The sequence below is a fragment of the Pseudoliparis swirei genome, chromosome 15 (assembly GCF_029220125.1).
Source record: "Pseudoliparis swirei isolate HS2019 ecotype Mariana Trench chromosome 15, NWPU_hadal_v1, whole genome shotgun sequence".
Classification (NCBI taxonomy): Eukaryota; Metazoa; Chordata; class Actinopteri; order Perciformes; family Liparidae; genus Pseudoliparis; species Pseudoliparis swirei.
In genome coordinates, this window is record NC_079402.1 from 23,236,832 (window position 1) to 23,252,187 (window position 15,356).

A 15,356-nucleotide genomic window follows, 5' to 3' on the forward strand; every position below is an offset into this window, starting at 1 on the left:
TTCTAGCTATTTCTATTTTTAGCATTTTTAGCAATTCGCAAACCGCTTTTCCAAGGTTACGCTTTGCCTCGCTGGCCGGCCAATCAAATCAAGGAGGAGGTGGGACTTACTGCTTCTCCCACTTCCTGTTTTGATGTGGGAGAAACAAAAGTTTGACATTAGCGGAATTTAATGAGAGCGTGACGATGTTATCGAATACATTTATTCAACCCGTTAAGCACATTGGATGATTTTGTGCTAAGCTATGCTAAGCTAACCCGCTCATCCAACAAACGCCAGAAAACGTGAAGACGTATTTCCCTCAAAGAAGTCCTTAAAGTGCTCGATGAGAAGTTTAAGACGTAATAAATGGAGCGTCTGGAGATTGTTTGGTCAAACACAAACGTGTTGAACACCTCGTCAGACCAAACTAACTGCCACTTTTGGGGAAGCTACGATTTCCAAAGTGGCGCCTGAACGCCTCGTGAAAGAATCATTCAGGTAGATTGCGACAGAGCGTCGGGCTTAAGAAGACTAATAATAATAATAATAATTTAAATAGGAGACGCCGTAATATTCTGCTTGTGGAATAAAGTTTTTATATATTTTAAAAACAGTCGTAATATTTCAACATATAAGTCGTAATATTTAAAGAAAAGTCAGAACCGTTTAAAAAATAAATTAAAAAATATTTTCAGAATAAATTTGTAATATTTTGAGAATAACATCCTAATATGTTAGAGAAAATCTGTCATAATTATTCGTCCCTAACGCTTCGTCGCTGATCGACAGACTTCCTCAACGTTAAGGACGTCGGACACGGCAGTGAGACAGGAGACAGGAGCGAGGAGAGAGGAGACAGGCAAGTAGGAGACAGGAGAGAGGAGAGTAGGAGACAGGAGACAGGAGAGTAGGAGACAGGAGAGAGGAGACAGGAGAGTAGGAGACAGGAGACAGGAGAGTAGGAGACAGGAGAGAGGAGAGTAGGAGACAGGAGAGAGGAGAGTAGGAGACAGGAGAGTAGGAGACAGGAGACAGGAGACAGGAGAGTAGGAGACAGGAGAGAGGAGACAGGAGACAGGAGACAGGAGAGGGGGAGAGGAGACAGGAGACAGGAGACAGGAGAGAAAGTGGAGGAGACAGGAGACAGGAGAGGAGACAGGAGAGTAGGAGACAGGAGAGAGGAGACAGGAGACAAGAGAGTAGGAGACAGGAGAGAGGAGAGTAGGAGACAGGAGAGAGGAGAGAGGAGACAGGAGACAGGCGAGTAGGAGAGAGGGGAGAGGAGACAGGAGAGTAGGAGACAGGCAAGTAGGAGACAGGAGAGAGGAGAGTAGGAGACAGGCAAGTAGGAGACAGGAGAGAGGAGACAGGAGAGAGGAGAGAGGAGACAGGAGACAGGCGAGTAGGAGAGAGGAGACAGGAGAGTAGGAGACAGGAGAGAGGAGACAGGCAAGTAGGAGACAGGAGAGAGGAGACAGGAGACAGGAGACAGGAGAGAGGAGAGAGGAGACAGGCGAGTAGGAGAGAGGAGACAGGAGAGAGGAGACAGGAGAGAGGAGAGAGGAGACAGGCGAGTAGGAGAGAGGAGACAGGAGACAGGAGAGAGGAGACAGGCAAGTAGGAGACAGGAGAGTAGGAGACAGGAGAGAGGAGACAGGAGAGTAGGAGACAGGAGACAGGAGAGTAGGAGACAGGCGAGTAGGAGACAGGAGAGAGGAGACAGGAGAGTAGGAGACAGGAGAGAGGAGAGTAGGAAATAGGAGAGAGGAGACAGGAGACAGGAGAGAGGAGACAGGAGAGTAGGAGAGTAGGAGACAGGAGAGAAGGAGACAGGAGAGAGGAGAGTAGGAGACAGGAGAGAGGAGACAGGAGAGAGGAGACAGGAGAGAGTAGGAGACAGGAGAGAGGAGGAGAGAGGAGACAGGAGAGAGGAGAGTAGGAGACAGGAGACAGGAGAGTAGGAGACAGGAGAGTAGGAGAGAGGAGACAGGAGAGTAGGAGACAGGAGAGAGGAGAGAGGAGACAGGAGAGGAGAAAGGAGACAGGAGAGTAGGAGACAGGCGAGTAGGAGAGAGGAGACAGGAGAGTAGGAGACAGGAGAGTAGGAGACAGGAGAGAGGAGACAGGAGAGAGGAGAGAGGAGACAGGAGAGTAGGAGACAGGAGACAGGAGAGTAGGAGACAGGCGAGTAGGAGAGAGGAGAGTAGGAGACAGGAGACAGGAGAGAGGAGACAGGAGACAGGAGACAGGAACGTAGAGTGGCGTCATGACGACGGTGTTCTGTTAATAAACATCAATGTATTTAAAGTTAGGAGGTCACGGAGGAGACGAGCGGAAAGCAGACAGTATAAAAATACAATGTGGAGCCGTGAGGAGGTGAGGAGGGATAGGATGCAGGAGAGGAGGCGAGGAGGAGAGGAGGGATAGAGAGGAGGAGAGGAGGAATAGGATGCAGGAGAGGAGGAGAGGAGAGATGAGAGAGGAGGAGAGGAGGGATAGGATGCAGGAGAGGAGGAGAGGAGAGATGAGAGAGCAGGAGAGGAGGGATAGGATGCAGGAGGAATAGGATGCAGGAGGAGAGGAGGAATAGGATTCAGGAGAGGAGTTGAGGAGGCGAGGAGGAGGAGCCTCTAGAAGGTCTGCTCCTCGCTGCAGGCCTCCGTGTGGTGGCCGAAGGCCTCGCAGCTCTCGCAGTACGGCCTCCTGGTGGCCGGGTGGCCTCGGTGCGCGCTGTGCGGCGCGGCCTCCGGGCTCTGCGCCTGCGTGGGACAGTCCTCAAGGTCGTGGAGGTCGAAGCAGTCGCAGATATCGCAGAAGAGACGCGGAGGACACTTCTTCTCCCTCGGCTTGGAGAACCTGGAGAGGAGAGGGGGGGGGAGGAGGAGGAGGGGGAGGAGGAGAGGAGGAGGGGGAGGAGGAGGGGGGGGGAGGAGGGGTGAGTGTGTGTTCTACAGTTCTGAGAACCAGAAGCTCCTCCCCCTCCGCCTCCTCTTCCTCCCCTCCTCCTCCTCCTCCTCCTCACCTGTCCGTCCCGTTGAACTCGTCCACGGCCATCTTCTTCAGTTTGACCTTCAGCTCTTCGTTCTTCCGCTGCAGGTCAACGATGACGCTGTTCAGGAAGTCGACCTGAGGGCCACGCAGGGGTCAGTGAGGTGTGTGTGTGAGTGTGTGTGTGTGAGAGTGTGTGTGTGAGTGTGTGTGAGAGTGTGTGTCTGAGTGTGTGTGTGTGTGAGTGTGAGTGTGTGTGTGAGAGTGTGTGTGTGTGAGTGTGTGTGTGTGTGTGTGTGAGTGTGTGTGAGTGTGTGTGTGTGAGTGTGTGTGAGAGTGAGTGTGTGTGAGTGTGTGTGAGTGTGAGTGTGTGTGAGTGTGTGTGTGTGTGTGTGTGTGTGTGTGTGAGTGTGAGTGTGAGTATGTGTGTGTGAGTGTGTGAGTGTATGTGTGTGTGTGTGTGTGTGAGTGTGAGATTGTGTCTGTGAGTGTGTGTGTGTGTGTGGTGTGTGAGTGTGTGTATGGTGAGAGTGTGTGAGTGTGTGTGTAGGAGTGTGTGAGTGTGTGTGTGTGTGTGTGTTGGCATGTGAGTGTGTGTGTGTGTGTGAGAGTGAGTGTGAGTGTGTGTGTGAGAGTGAGTGTGAGAGTGAGTGTGTGTGTGTGTGTGTGAGTGTGTGAGTGTGTGAGTGAGTGAGTGTGTGTGTGTGTGAGTGAGTGTGTGAGTGTGTGTGAGTGAGTGTGTGAGTGTGTATGAGGTGTGTGTGTGTGAGTGTGAGTGTGTGTGAGTGTGGAGTGTGTGTGAGGTGTGTGTGTGTGTGAGTGTGTGGTGTGGGTGTGTGAGTGTGTGAGTGTGTGTGTGTGTGTGTGAGTGTGTGTGTGTGTGTGAGTGTGTGTATGTGTGAGTGTGTGTGAGTGTGTGTGTGAGAGAGTGTGTGTGAGTGTGTGTGAGAGTGTGTGCGTGAGAGTGTGTGTGAGAGATTGTGTGTGAGAGTGTGTGTGAGTGTGAGTGTGTGTATGTGTGAGAGTGTGAGAGTGTGTGTGTGTGTGTGAGTGTGTGTGAGAGTGTGTGTGTGAGTGTGTGTGTGTGTGTGAGTGTGTGTGAGTGTGTGAGTGTGAGTGTGTGAGTGTGTGTGAGTGTGTGTGTGAGTGTGTGTGTGAGTGTGTGAGTGTGTGAGTGTGTGCGAGTGTGCGTGTGTGAGAGTGTGTGTGTGTGAGTGTGCGTGTGTGAGTGTGTGTGAGTGCGTGTGTGTGAGTGTGTGTGTGAGTGTGTGAGAGTGTGTGAGTGTGAGTGTGAGTGTGTGGTGAGTGTGGTGTGTGGAGTGTGTGTGTGTGTGCGGGTGTGTGAGTGTGAGAGTGTGTGTGTGTGAGGTGTGTGTGTGAGAGTGTGTGAGTGTGTGTGTGAGTGTGTGTGTGAGTGTGTGTGTGTGTGAGGGAGGTGTGTGAGTGTGTGTGTGTGTGTGTGTATGTGTGAGGAGTGTGTGTGTGGTGTGTGTGTGAGTGTGTGAGGTGTGTGGAGTGTGAGTGTGTGTGGAGTGTGAGTGTGTGAGAGTGTGTGAGTGTGAGGTGTGTGTGTGTGTGAGTGTGTGAGTGTGTGAGTGTGTGTGGAGATGTGAGGTGTGTGTGTGTGAGTGTGTGTATGAGTGTGAGTGTGTGAGTGTGTGTGTGTGTGTGTGTGTGTGTGTGAGTGTGTGTGTGTGGAGTGTGTGTGAGGTGAGTGTGTGTGTGTGTGTGTGAGTGTGTGTGTGTGAGGAGTGTGTGTGTGTGTGTGTGTGTGTGTGAGTGTGTGTGAGTGGTGTGTGTGTGAGAGTGTGTGAGAGTGTGTGTGTGTGAGTGTGTGTGTGTGTGTGTGTGTGTGTGTGAGAGTGTGGTGTGTGAGTGTGAGTGTGAGTGTGTGTATGATGGTGTGTGAGTGTGAGTGTGTGTGAGTGTGTGTGTGTGTGTGTGAGTGTGGGTGTGTGAGTGTGAGTGTGGTGTGTGTGTGTGTGGTGTGTGTGTGTGTGAGTGTGTGTGAGTGTGTGTGTGTGTGTGGTGTGTGAGTGTGTGTGTGTGTGAGTGTGTGTGTGAGTGTGTGTGTGTGAGTGTGTGTGTGTGGTGTGAGTGTGTGTGAGAGTGTGAGGTGTGTGTGGTGTGAGAGTGTGAGTGAGTGTGTGTGTGAGAGTGTGAGTGAGTGTGGTGTGTGTGTGTGAGTGTGTGGAGTGTGTGTGTGAGGTGTGGAGTGTGTGAGTGTGTGTGAGTGGTGAGTGTGAGGAGTGTGTGTGAGTGTGTGAGTGTGTGTGAGCTGTGTGTGTGAGGTGTGTGTGTGTGTGAGAGCGTGTGTGTGTGTGTGTGTGAGGTGTGAGTGTGTGAGTGTGTGAGTGTGTGTGTGTGTGTGAGGTGTGCAGGCAGGTGTGATGAGTGTGAGAGTGTGTGTGTGAGTGTGTGTGAGGAGGTGTGGAGTGTGAGAGTGTGTGAGGTGTGTGTGTGTGTGAGTGTGTGTGTGAGTGTGTGTGTAAGAGTGTGTGTGAGTGTGAGTGTGAGTGTGTGCGTGTGTGTGATGAGTGAGTGTGTGAGAGTGTGAGTGTGTGTGGAGTGAGTGTGTGTGTGTGTGTGAGATGTGTGTGTGAGTGTGTGTGTGAGGGTGTGTGTGTGAGTGTGTGTTAGGTGTGTGTGTGTGTGGTGTGTGTGAGTGTGTGTGTGCAGTGAGGTGTGTGTGAGTGGTGTGTGTGTGTGAGGTGTGATGTGTGTGTGTGTGTGTGTGGTGAGGTGTGAGAGTGTGTGGTGTGTGTGTGGAGTGTGTGTGTAAGTGTGTGTGTGTGAGTGTGTGTGAGGTGTGTGTGAGTGTGTGAGGTGTGTGTGTGTGAGGTGTGAGTGTGTGTGAGTGTGTAGGAGGTGAGGTGTGTGTGAGGGAGTGTGTGTGAGGTGTGTGTGTGGGTGTGTGTGAGAGCGTGTGTGGTGTGTGAGTGTGAGTGTGTGTGAGTGCAGTGGTGTGTGTGAGGTGTGTGTGTGAGAGTGTGTGTGTGTGTATGAGCGTGAGTGTGTGAGTGTGTGTGTGTGAATGTGAGTGTGTGTGAGTGTGATGTGTAGTGTGTGAGGTGTGTGTGTGAGTGTGTGTGTGTGTGTGTGTGTGAGTGTGTGTGAGGTGTGAGAGTGTTGTGAGTGAGTGTGATGATGTGTGTGAGGAGTGAGTGTGTGAGAGAGTGTGTGTGTGAGGCAGTGTGTGTGGAGGTGAGTGTGTGCATGGTGGAGTGTGTGTGTGACGTGTGTGTGAGGTGTGTGTATGGAGTGGAAGTGTGTGTGTGTGAGGTGTGTGAGGTGTGGCAAGGAGAGTGTGAGTGTGTGTGTGAGGTGTGTGGAGTGTGTGTGGTGTGTGGTGTGAGTGTGTGTGCATGAGTGTGAGTGTGTGTGATGTGTGTGAGTGTGTGAGTGTGTGTGTATGTGTGTGAGGTGTGTGTGTGTGTGGAGGTGTGTGTGGAGTGTGTGTGTGGTGTGTGTGTGATGTGTGTGAGTGTGTGTGAGAGTGTGTGTGTGTGAGTGTGTGTATGTGTGAGTGTGTGTGTGAGAGAGTGTGTGTGAAGGAGTGGAGTGTGAGAGTGTGAGGTGTGTGTGAGAGTGTGTGTGTGGAGTGTGTGAGTGTGTGAGTGGAGCGTGTGTGAGTGTGTGTGTGTGTGTGTGAGGTGGTGTGAGTGTGTGTAGGTGTGAGTGTGAGTGTGTGTGTGTGTGTAGGTGTGTGAGTGTGTGTGTGAGTGTGTGTGTGAGTGTGTGTATGAGGAGTGTGAGTGTGTGGGGTGTGTGTGAGTGTGTGTGTGAGGAGTGACAGTGTGTGTGTGTGTAAGTGTGAGGTGTGTGTGAGAGGTGTGTGTGAGGTGTGTGTGTGTGAGGTGTGTGTGGTGTGTGAGTGTGTGTGTGTGAGGGTGTGAGGTGGAGTGTGAGGTGTGTGAGTGTGTGTGTGTGTGTGAGTGGAGGTGTGTGTGTGAGAGTGTGTGTGAGTGTGTGTGTAGGCGTGTGTGAGGTGTGAGAGTGTGAGTGTGTGAGAGAGTGTGTGTGTGAGTGTGTGTGTGTGAGTGTGTGTGAGTGAGTGTGTGTGAGTGAGTGTGTGAGAGAGTGAGTGTGTGTGTGTGTGTGTAGAAGTGAGGAGTGTGTGAGTGTGTGTGTGTGGAGTGTGTGGTGTGTGTGTGAGGGAGGTGGTGGTTTATGTTAATTTTTTGGGGTTTTGAGGGGTTTTTTGGGGGGGGAGGGGTATGGTTGTGTTGGGAGGGTTAGAGGGGGGTTGGTTTATGGGGGAGTGTGTTTTGGGGTTATGAGTTGTAGGGGGGGGAGGGGGTTGGGAGTTGTTTGGGGGGAGAGGGTGAGGGTTGTTTGGGTGGATGGGGAGGGGGGTTTAGGGGAGGGGGTTTAGGGGAGGAGGGGGGGGTTTGGGGTTGGGTGGTTTTGGTTTTGGGATGGGGGGGGGTGGGTAGTTTGGGGGAGGGTTAGGTTTGGTTGTGTGGTTAGGGTTGTGGTTTGGGTTAATTTGGGGGGAGGGGAAGGGGGTGGGGGGTTTGAGGTATTGTTGAGATGTGTTGGGGGTTGGGTATGGGGGATTTTGGTGAGGGGGGTTTGATGTTGTAGTGTGGTAGGAGGGGTTTTTTAATGTGATGGTGTTGTGTTATGTTATGTGGTATTGTTGTGGGTTGGTGTATGTGTAGGGGATGTGGTTTTTGGGGGTTTTTATGGGGGGTTGTGTAATGTGGGTTGTAGGGGGTTGTTTTTGGGTTTTAATTTTAGTTTTTTTGTTTTTTAAAAAGTATAATCGGTTGTGAAATTCTTATGTGCAAGACACCCGACAGCATTAGCAGCCCAAAAAAAGAATAAGAATGAGAATAAACTATACAATATCCACAAAAAAAAAGAAAAAATAAACAATATATATAAAAACAATGTAATAGAATATACATCATGACAATATATATATATAAAACAATGTAATAAAATATACATTTTTTGAGACTATATATATATATATATGTAAAACATACAATATATATATACAATATATATATATAAACAATGTAATAAAATATACACCATGGCCATAGATATTCACAGAATATGTTCGGGTGTTAGTGTTAATGGGGGTCTCAGCCCTTTGTTCAGCAGCCTGATGGCCTGACTGAAGAAGCTGTCCCCCAGTTGTTTTGGGGGCTTGATACGCGGTATCGCCTGCCTGACGGGAGAAGGGTGAACAGGGGGCGGGGGGGTTATTGTCTTTTATCATCCGTTTTGGCCCCGGCCCCCACCGCTTGGTGTATATGTCCCGGATGGAGGAAGCTCACCTCAACGATGTACTGTGCCGCCCACCCCCCTCTGTAGTGCCCTCGCCCAGGGCGGTGCATTTCCCCGACCGGGCGGTGATGCAACCTGTCAGAACACCCCGATGGTACTGGTGTAGAATGTTCTGAGGATGGGGGGGCCATGTTGAATTTCCTCAGTCGCCTAAGGAAATACAGGCGTTGGGGGGCCCTTTTCACCACGTGAGTGGTGTCGTGGTCCATGTGAGGTCCTCGGAGATGTGCCGGGGAACTTGAAGCTGCTGACCTCTACTGCAACTCCGCTATGGAGATGGGGTGTGCCCCCTCTCCGCTTCCTGTAGTCCACGATCAGCCCTTGGTCTTTTTGGGCGTTGAGGCGAGGCTGTTCTCCTGGCACCACTGTACCAGTGATCCAACCTCCTCCCTGTAGGCTGTCTCGCTTTGGGTGATCAGCCCCAACACTGTTGTGTCGTCAGCAAACTTGATGATGCTTTGGGAGCTGTGCAGGGGTGCAGTCGGGGTGTACAGGAGTAAAAAGGGGGCTCAACACGCATCCCTGAGGGGCCCCCTGTTGGGGGTCAGCGGCTCTGAGGTGGTACCCCCATCCTCACCACCTGGCGGGCCCGACAGGAAGTCCAGTATCCAGCTGCACATGGTAGAGTGCAGGCCAACCTCTGAGCTTGGTGTCGAGCTTGGCGGGAACAATAGTGTTAAACGCTGAGCTGTAGTCCACAACCAGCATTCGCACAAACAGTTCCTCCTCCAGGTGGGAAAGGGCGGGGGAAGTGCCATGGCAATTCGCGGGTGGACCTGTTTTGACGATATGAAAATTGCCATGCGTGGAGCGTGGCACGCAACATGCGACATATGAAGTCCTTGACCAACCTCTCAAGCATTTACTGACAATCGAGGTGAGGGCTACGGGTCTCCAGTCATTCAGGCAGGTTACCTTGGGGTGTTTGGGGACAGGCACAATGGTGGGCATCTTGAAGCTCTCAGGAACAACAGCCTGGGACAGGGAGGTTGAAGATGTCTGGGGCTCCTGCCAACTGGTCTGCACATGCCTGAGGCGCCCGGGGTGTGGTCGGGGCCTGCCGCCCGGATGTCCACCCGCTTGAAGGCCCCGCCGCCAGCCTCTGAGATGATCAGCAGGCTGGTTCCCCGGGGCCCCTGCCTTGCGGGCTGCCGTTTACGCGAACCGAGCAAAGAATGTATTTAGCTCGCCTGGGAGGGAGGTAGAGGGTTCTCTTCACCCCTGGTTCTCCCCCTGAAGTCCGTGATTGTCTGTAGCCCTTCCACACACCTCTCACGTCATGGCTCTTGAGCTTTTTCCCCCACCTTGTTCCTGAACTCCCGCTGGCAGAGCCGATGGTCTTACGGAGGTCGGCGGGCTCTTTTGTATTCCGCCATATTCCCGGGGTCAAAAGGGGTTACCCCGCGGGTGCAGCCCCCGGGCCCTTTATCCACGGTTTCTGGTTGGGATAAACCAACCGACTTGGTAGGAACAACGCATCTATGCATTTTTGATGAACCCGGGGACTGAGGACGCGATCACTGGCGTTGTTGTCCCGGGGACCCTGAACAATCCCAGTCCGCCCTTTAAAACAGTCCTGTAGCATAGACCCCATTGGTCCGACCAGCGTTTCACTTCCCTTTACAGCGATTGGTTGCTGCTTTCTGCCTGTAGGCGGGAGTAGTTGGATGGGCGGTGGTCCGATTTGCCCACGGTGGGCGGAGGAGGGCTTTGTATCCATCCCGGAAAGGGAGTGGGGGAAAGCCCCCCCGTGTTGCTTTTTTTGTGTTGGTAGAACTTGGAGAACTTTCTTCAGGTTCGCTTTGTTGAAGTCCCCCCACAATGAAAGCAGCCTCGGGTGTGCCGACCCTGCTCGCTGATCGCCCGTAGAGTTCCTTCAGCGCTATGTCCGTGTTAGCTTGAGGGGAATGTACACAGCAGTTACGGTGACTGCTGTAAACTCCCCAGTGGTCGACACATGAGCATTAGGTACCCAGGTCCGGGGAACAGAACGACTTGGGGTATGTACATGACTTTGGTTGCACCAAGATCTGTGCAAAAGGGGCAAACTTTTAAAAAAATCCGGGAGTAACCGAGCCCAGCGGGGGCCAACCCAAAATTTGGGAATGTCCCATTGTCATTAATGCTGATGAAAATGTCATGAGATTTAAACTTCAATCCGATGAAACCCAGCATACCCAGGCCATTTACATTTTAATGCATTTGCAAAATTTTACCCGGATTAAATAAGTCATTTCCCTGGAAAAACCCAAAGCAAAAGCAAGGAAGAACATTCCCTAACCATAAACCAAAAACAAAAATAATGCCATAGGCCACTAATCAAACGGTTTTTAATAAATACGGAAAAAAGGAGCCCCTTTCCCCATTCGGGGGGGGACCCCACCACTGGGGGAAAACAGCCACGGGATGAAGTGTTATCGGGGTGCGGAAAAGAGTTCGTTCCGGCGGAGGGGGGGCTTCTTCCCCGGATGTAGGGGGGCCCGTCCCAGAGACGGCCCAAAAACCCAGTTTTTGAAGGGATGCGTCCCCCGGTAACCATGGGGCGGAGGGCGGGGGTGTGGGTGAATTTCGGGAGGTAAGCCCGCGTCATTCGGAGAGTCGGGGCGGGGGTTAGCGGGTGCCACCGGAATTGAGAGAAGGGGAAAAATGGGGGGGGAAAAGGGGGCCGGGAAAACCGTGCCCCCTTCTGAGAAGAAGAGGGGGTTTCCCTAGGTGACAGCCCGGGAAAGCGTGCCCAAGTGATGGGGCCCGGGGGGGTTGACGCTGGCACCCCGGGGCCTGGCTCGGGGGGGGGAAAACCGGGGTGGGGGGTGTCGGGCAGGGGTTGGGGATTTTTCCTAAGGGAAATGTGGGGTCGAGGGTTGACTTCAGGGGGTACAAAATCCCTGAGAGGTGGCAACAAAAGTTGGGAGTGTTTCGGATGGGGGAAAACGGAAGTATTTGGGTTTCAGTGTTGGGGGGAAAACCCAGAAAAAATAAAACGAGAAAATTTTTCAGAAAGAGAGGGGCCCAAAGGGGGGTTGGGAAAAGGAGAGGAAGGGGGGCCCAACACCCTTGAGGAACCCCTGGAGGGAAGAAGGGGGGAATTGAGGAAAAGGAAAGGGGAAAGAGGGGGGACCCAGGAGGAGGGGGGACCCAAGGAAGGGAAAAGGGGGGGACCCAGGAGGAGGAGGCCCCCAAGGGAGGAAAGGAGGGAAGGGGGACCGAGGCCCCCTGGGGAAAAGGAGGGAAGGGGGGCCGGGGCCCCCCTAGGAAAAAGGAGGGAAGGAGGACCGGGGCCCCCCAAGGAAAAAGGAGGGAAGGAGGACCGGGGGCCCCCCAAGTGAGAGGAAGAGGAGGGACCCAGGAGGGAGCCTTGGGGACCCCAAGTGAGGGGAAGAGGAGGGACCCAGGGGAGCCGGGCCCCCAGTGAGAGGAAAGGGAAAGACCAGACCCCCGCCCCCCAAAGTGGGGGGGAGGAAAAAAAAAACCCCAGGCGGCCTGGACCCATTTAAAGAAAGGATCAGGATTTTGGGGTTACGGTAAATGCGGGGGTTTGAAGGAAAGGCGAGGAGGGGGGATCCGCAAAGGGGGGGATGTCTGGGTAAGGAAAAATGCTCAGAAGGTGAAGGATAAGGAAGAGGAGGAGGTGCTCTAGCAGAGTGAAGGAAAGGACAGAGAGGAGAGAGTTAGAGGTAAAGGAAAGGCAGAGGAGGGCCGCCGGGGTGGGGATGGCCCGGGGGGGACCCAAAAAAAGGGATGGGGGGGGAGGGGGGTAAGAAGGTGGGTAAGGGGGGGGGCGGAGGCATTTTTTTAAGAAAAAAGGGCGGGGGGGGGGGCCCGGGGGGGATTTTTAAAAGAGGGAAAAGGAAGGGGAGAGGGGGGAGGGGTGGGCCAGGGGGGGGAGGGGTTTTTGGAAGGGGGTTTTTTGGGGGGGGGGAAAAGAAAAGGGAGGGAGCTTTTTTTTAAAAAAAGGGGAAAAGGGGGGGAAAGGAAAGGGGGGGGGTCAGGGGGAGGAGAAAGTTTGGGGAGAAAGGGAGACGGAAAAGGGGGGGTCAAGGGGAAAAGGGGGGGTTTGTAAGGGGGTCCCAAAACTGGTGGGTGGGGCGGGGGGAAAGGGGAGGAAGAAGGGGGGAAAGGGGGGGATAAGGGGGAAAGGGGGAAGGGGAGGGGTTGAAAAACCCTTGGGGAGTGGGGGGCCCCCCAAAGGGGGCGGGGTGGAGGGACAGGGGGTCGGGGGTTTGGGTTTAAAGAAAGGGGGGAGAGAAAACAGGAAAAAGGGGTCAGTGGGAAAGGGGGAAGGGAAAGGGTAGGGGGGCCCTTTTTTGTTTTGGGGGTGGGGAGAAAAGTCCACCCCGGGGAGGGTCCCGGGGGAAAAGGGGGGGCAGAGAGGCCGGGGGGGCGGTTTGCTCAAAAAAGGGGGCCGTGAGGGGAACAAGGAGAGGAAAAGGGGGGGGGAAATGGGTTGGGGAAAAATGGGGGCCCCCGGAAAGGGTGGGTGTAGAAACGGGAGGAAGGAGGGGAATTTTTTTCGGAAGGAAGAGCCAAGGATTAGGAAGATAGGGCCGGTTGGGGGGCCCCTTTAAAAATTGGGGGGGTAAAGGGAAAGAATGGAAAAATCCATCTTTTGCTGGGGGTTTCCCCAAGGAAGCCCTTTCGGGTTCCCCAGCCCCGACTCCAAAAAAAAGGGGGCCCCATTTTTCCTATTTTCCCCACAAAACCCCAAAGTCTTTGTTTGTGATAAAGGAAACCCATGTTTTGTCCTAGCTCACCCAAACAAAGCCCCTTTTTTTGCCTAGGAAACGGAAGACCCTTTGTTTTTGGCCCTTTTTCCAGTCTGTAACCCAAAGCCCGTTTTTGCCTCCATTCCAAAGGAAACCCTTGCTTTGCCTACGACTCCAAAGCCCCCTTGTCTTTGTCCTCCCGGGGGTTTTCCGCCTGGGGGAAGATCCTATGTTTTTGTTAGTTCGACTAGGAAGACCCTATTCTTTTTGATCGACTCCAAGGGCTCCAGTTTTTGCCTCCAGGACCCAAGGGCTCCAGTTTTTGCCTCCGGACTCCACGGGCTCCAGTTTTTGCCCCAGGACTCCGGGCTCCAGTTTTTGCCTCCAGGACTCCAAGGGCTCCTTGTCGCCCCCAGTCTGCTCCAAGGGACTCCAGTCTTTGTTTTTCCCACCCGTTTTGGTCCTAGTCTGCCCCAAGGGGACCCAGGCCTCCAGTTTTGCCCCAAACGGGACTCCGGGGCCCCTTTTGGTTTGCCTCCCACCCGGAAGACCCATCCTTTGGGCCCAAAGTTTGGGGGACTCCAGCCGCGTTGACACCACCCCTTGCTCGTTGTTATTCAAATGACACTCAATTGAAACCAGGTGATGAGCGCTCGTCCAATCAGTGAAGATGCAGGTGTCAGTAATCAGGACACACCTCTCTACCAAAACAAATCCTAAAACAGTACAGACCAACAATCCAGCAGCTCTAAACAACAAATACAACAGCAACTCAGCAGATAAACTAATTTAAAGAAGATACTTAGCAGGATCCAAGTAGTCAGTAGTCTCGCCTCACAGGTAGAAAATTTACACTGATGTCATGGTGTCATGATGCCATGATGTAATGATGCCATGTGATGATGCCATGATGTAATGATGTAATGATGCCATGATGTAATGATGCCATGTAATGATGTCATGATGCCATGAAGTCATGATGTAATGATGCCATGATGCCATGATGTAATGGTGTCATGATGTCATGAAGCCATGATGTAATGATGCCATGTAATGATGCCATGATGTAATGATGCCATGATGCCATGGTGTCATGATGCCATGGTGTCATGATGCCATGGTGTCATGATGTAATGATGCCATGTAATGATGCCATGATGTAATGATGCCATGTCATGATGCCATGATGTAATGATGTCATGATGCCATGAAGTCATGATGTAATGATGCCATGATGTCATGATGCCATGATGTAATGATGCCATGTCATGATGCCATGATGTAATGATGCCATGTCATGATGCCATGATGTAATGATGCCATGATGCCATGGTGTCATGTTATGATGCCATGGTGTCATGATGCCATGTAATGATGCCATGATGTAATGATGCCATGGTGTCATGTCATGATGCCATGGTGTAATGATGCCATGATGTAATGATGTCATGATGCCATGATGTAATGATGCCATGATGTCATAATATCATGCCATGATGTAATGATGCCATGGTGTCATGATGCCATGTAATGATGCCATGATGCCATGGTGTCATGATGCCATGTAATGATGCCATGGTGTCATGTCATGATGCCATGATGTAATGATGTCATGATGCCATGATGTAATGATGTCATGATGTAATGATGTCATGATGTAATGATGTCATGATGTAATGATGTCATGATGTAATGATGCCATGATGTAATGATGCCATGATGTCATAATATCATGCCATGATGTAATGATGCCATGGTGTCATGATGCCATGTAATGATGCCATGATGTAATGATGCCATGGTGTCATGTCATGATGCCATGGTGTAATGATGCCATGATGTAATGATGCCATGATGTAATGGTGTCATGATGCCATGATGTAATGGTGTCATGATGCCATGGTGTAATGATGTCATGGTGTAATGATGCCATGGTGTCATAATGTAATGATGCCATGGTGTCATGATGCCATGATGTAATGGTGTCATGATGCCATGGTGTAATGATGTCATGGTGTAATGATGCCATGATGTAATGGTGTCATGATGCCATGTCATGATACCATGATGTCATGGTGTAATGATGCCATGATGTAATGATGCCATGGTGTCATGATGTAATGGTGTCATGATGTCATGGTGTAATGATGCCATGATGTAATGATGCCATGATGCCATGATGTAATGATGTCATGATGTAATCATGGAGGACGACATGGAGGACATGGCCTCACCTGGTCTTCAGGTCCGGCCTCTCGAGCTGCTGAGAGGAAACAGATGAAGAAGAAAGAGAAGATAAAGTCAGACTTTACTAATCCTGACTTCTAGCAGGAAGTCGTTTATATAACTTGGACTTGGATTTGGCTCTCTCCGAAGGCGGTC

At 51.9% G+C, this 15,356-nt stretch overlaps 1 protein-coding gene across 1 annotated transcript in view; it reads right to left on the minus strand.

Moving 5' to 3' along the window:
* Nucleotides 1-1,905: 1,905 nt before the first annotated feature.
* Nucleotides 1,906-15,356, minus strand: part of clip1b (CAP-GLY domain containing linker protein 1b) — a 35,090-nt gene continuing 21,639 nt past the window's right edge. The window contains exons 16-19 of the mRNA XM_056431937.1: nt 15,209-15,237; nt 13,272-13,530; nt 3,005-3,108; nt 1,906-2,838 (exon numbers count right to left, since the gene is read on the minus strand). Of these exons, the coding sequence (XP_056287912.1) occupies nt 2,613-2,838; nt 3,005-3,108; nt 13,272-13,530; nt 15,209-15,237 (618 nt within the window). The 3' untranslated portion in view covers nt 1,906-2,612. The remainder of the gene's footprint in view (nt 2,839-3,004; nt 3,109-13,271; nt 13,531-15,208; nt 15,238-15,356) is intronic.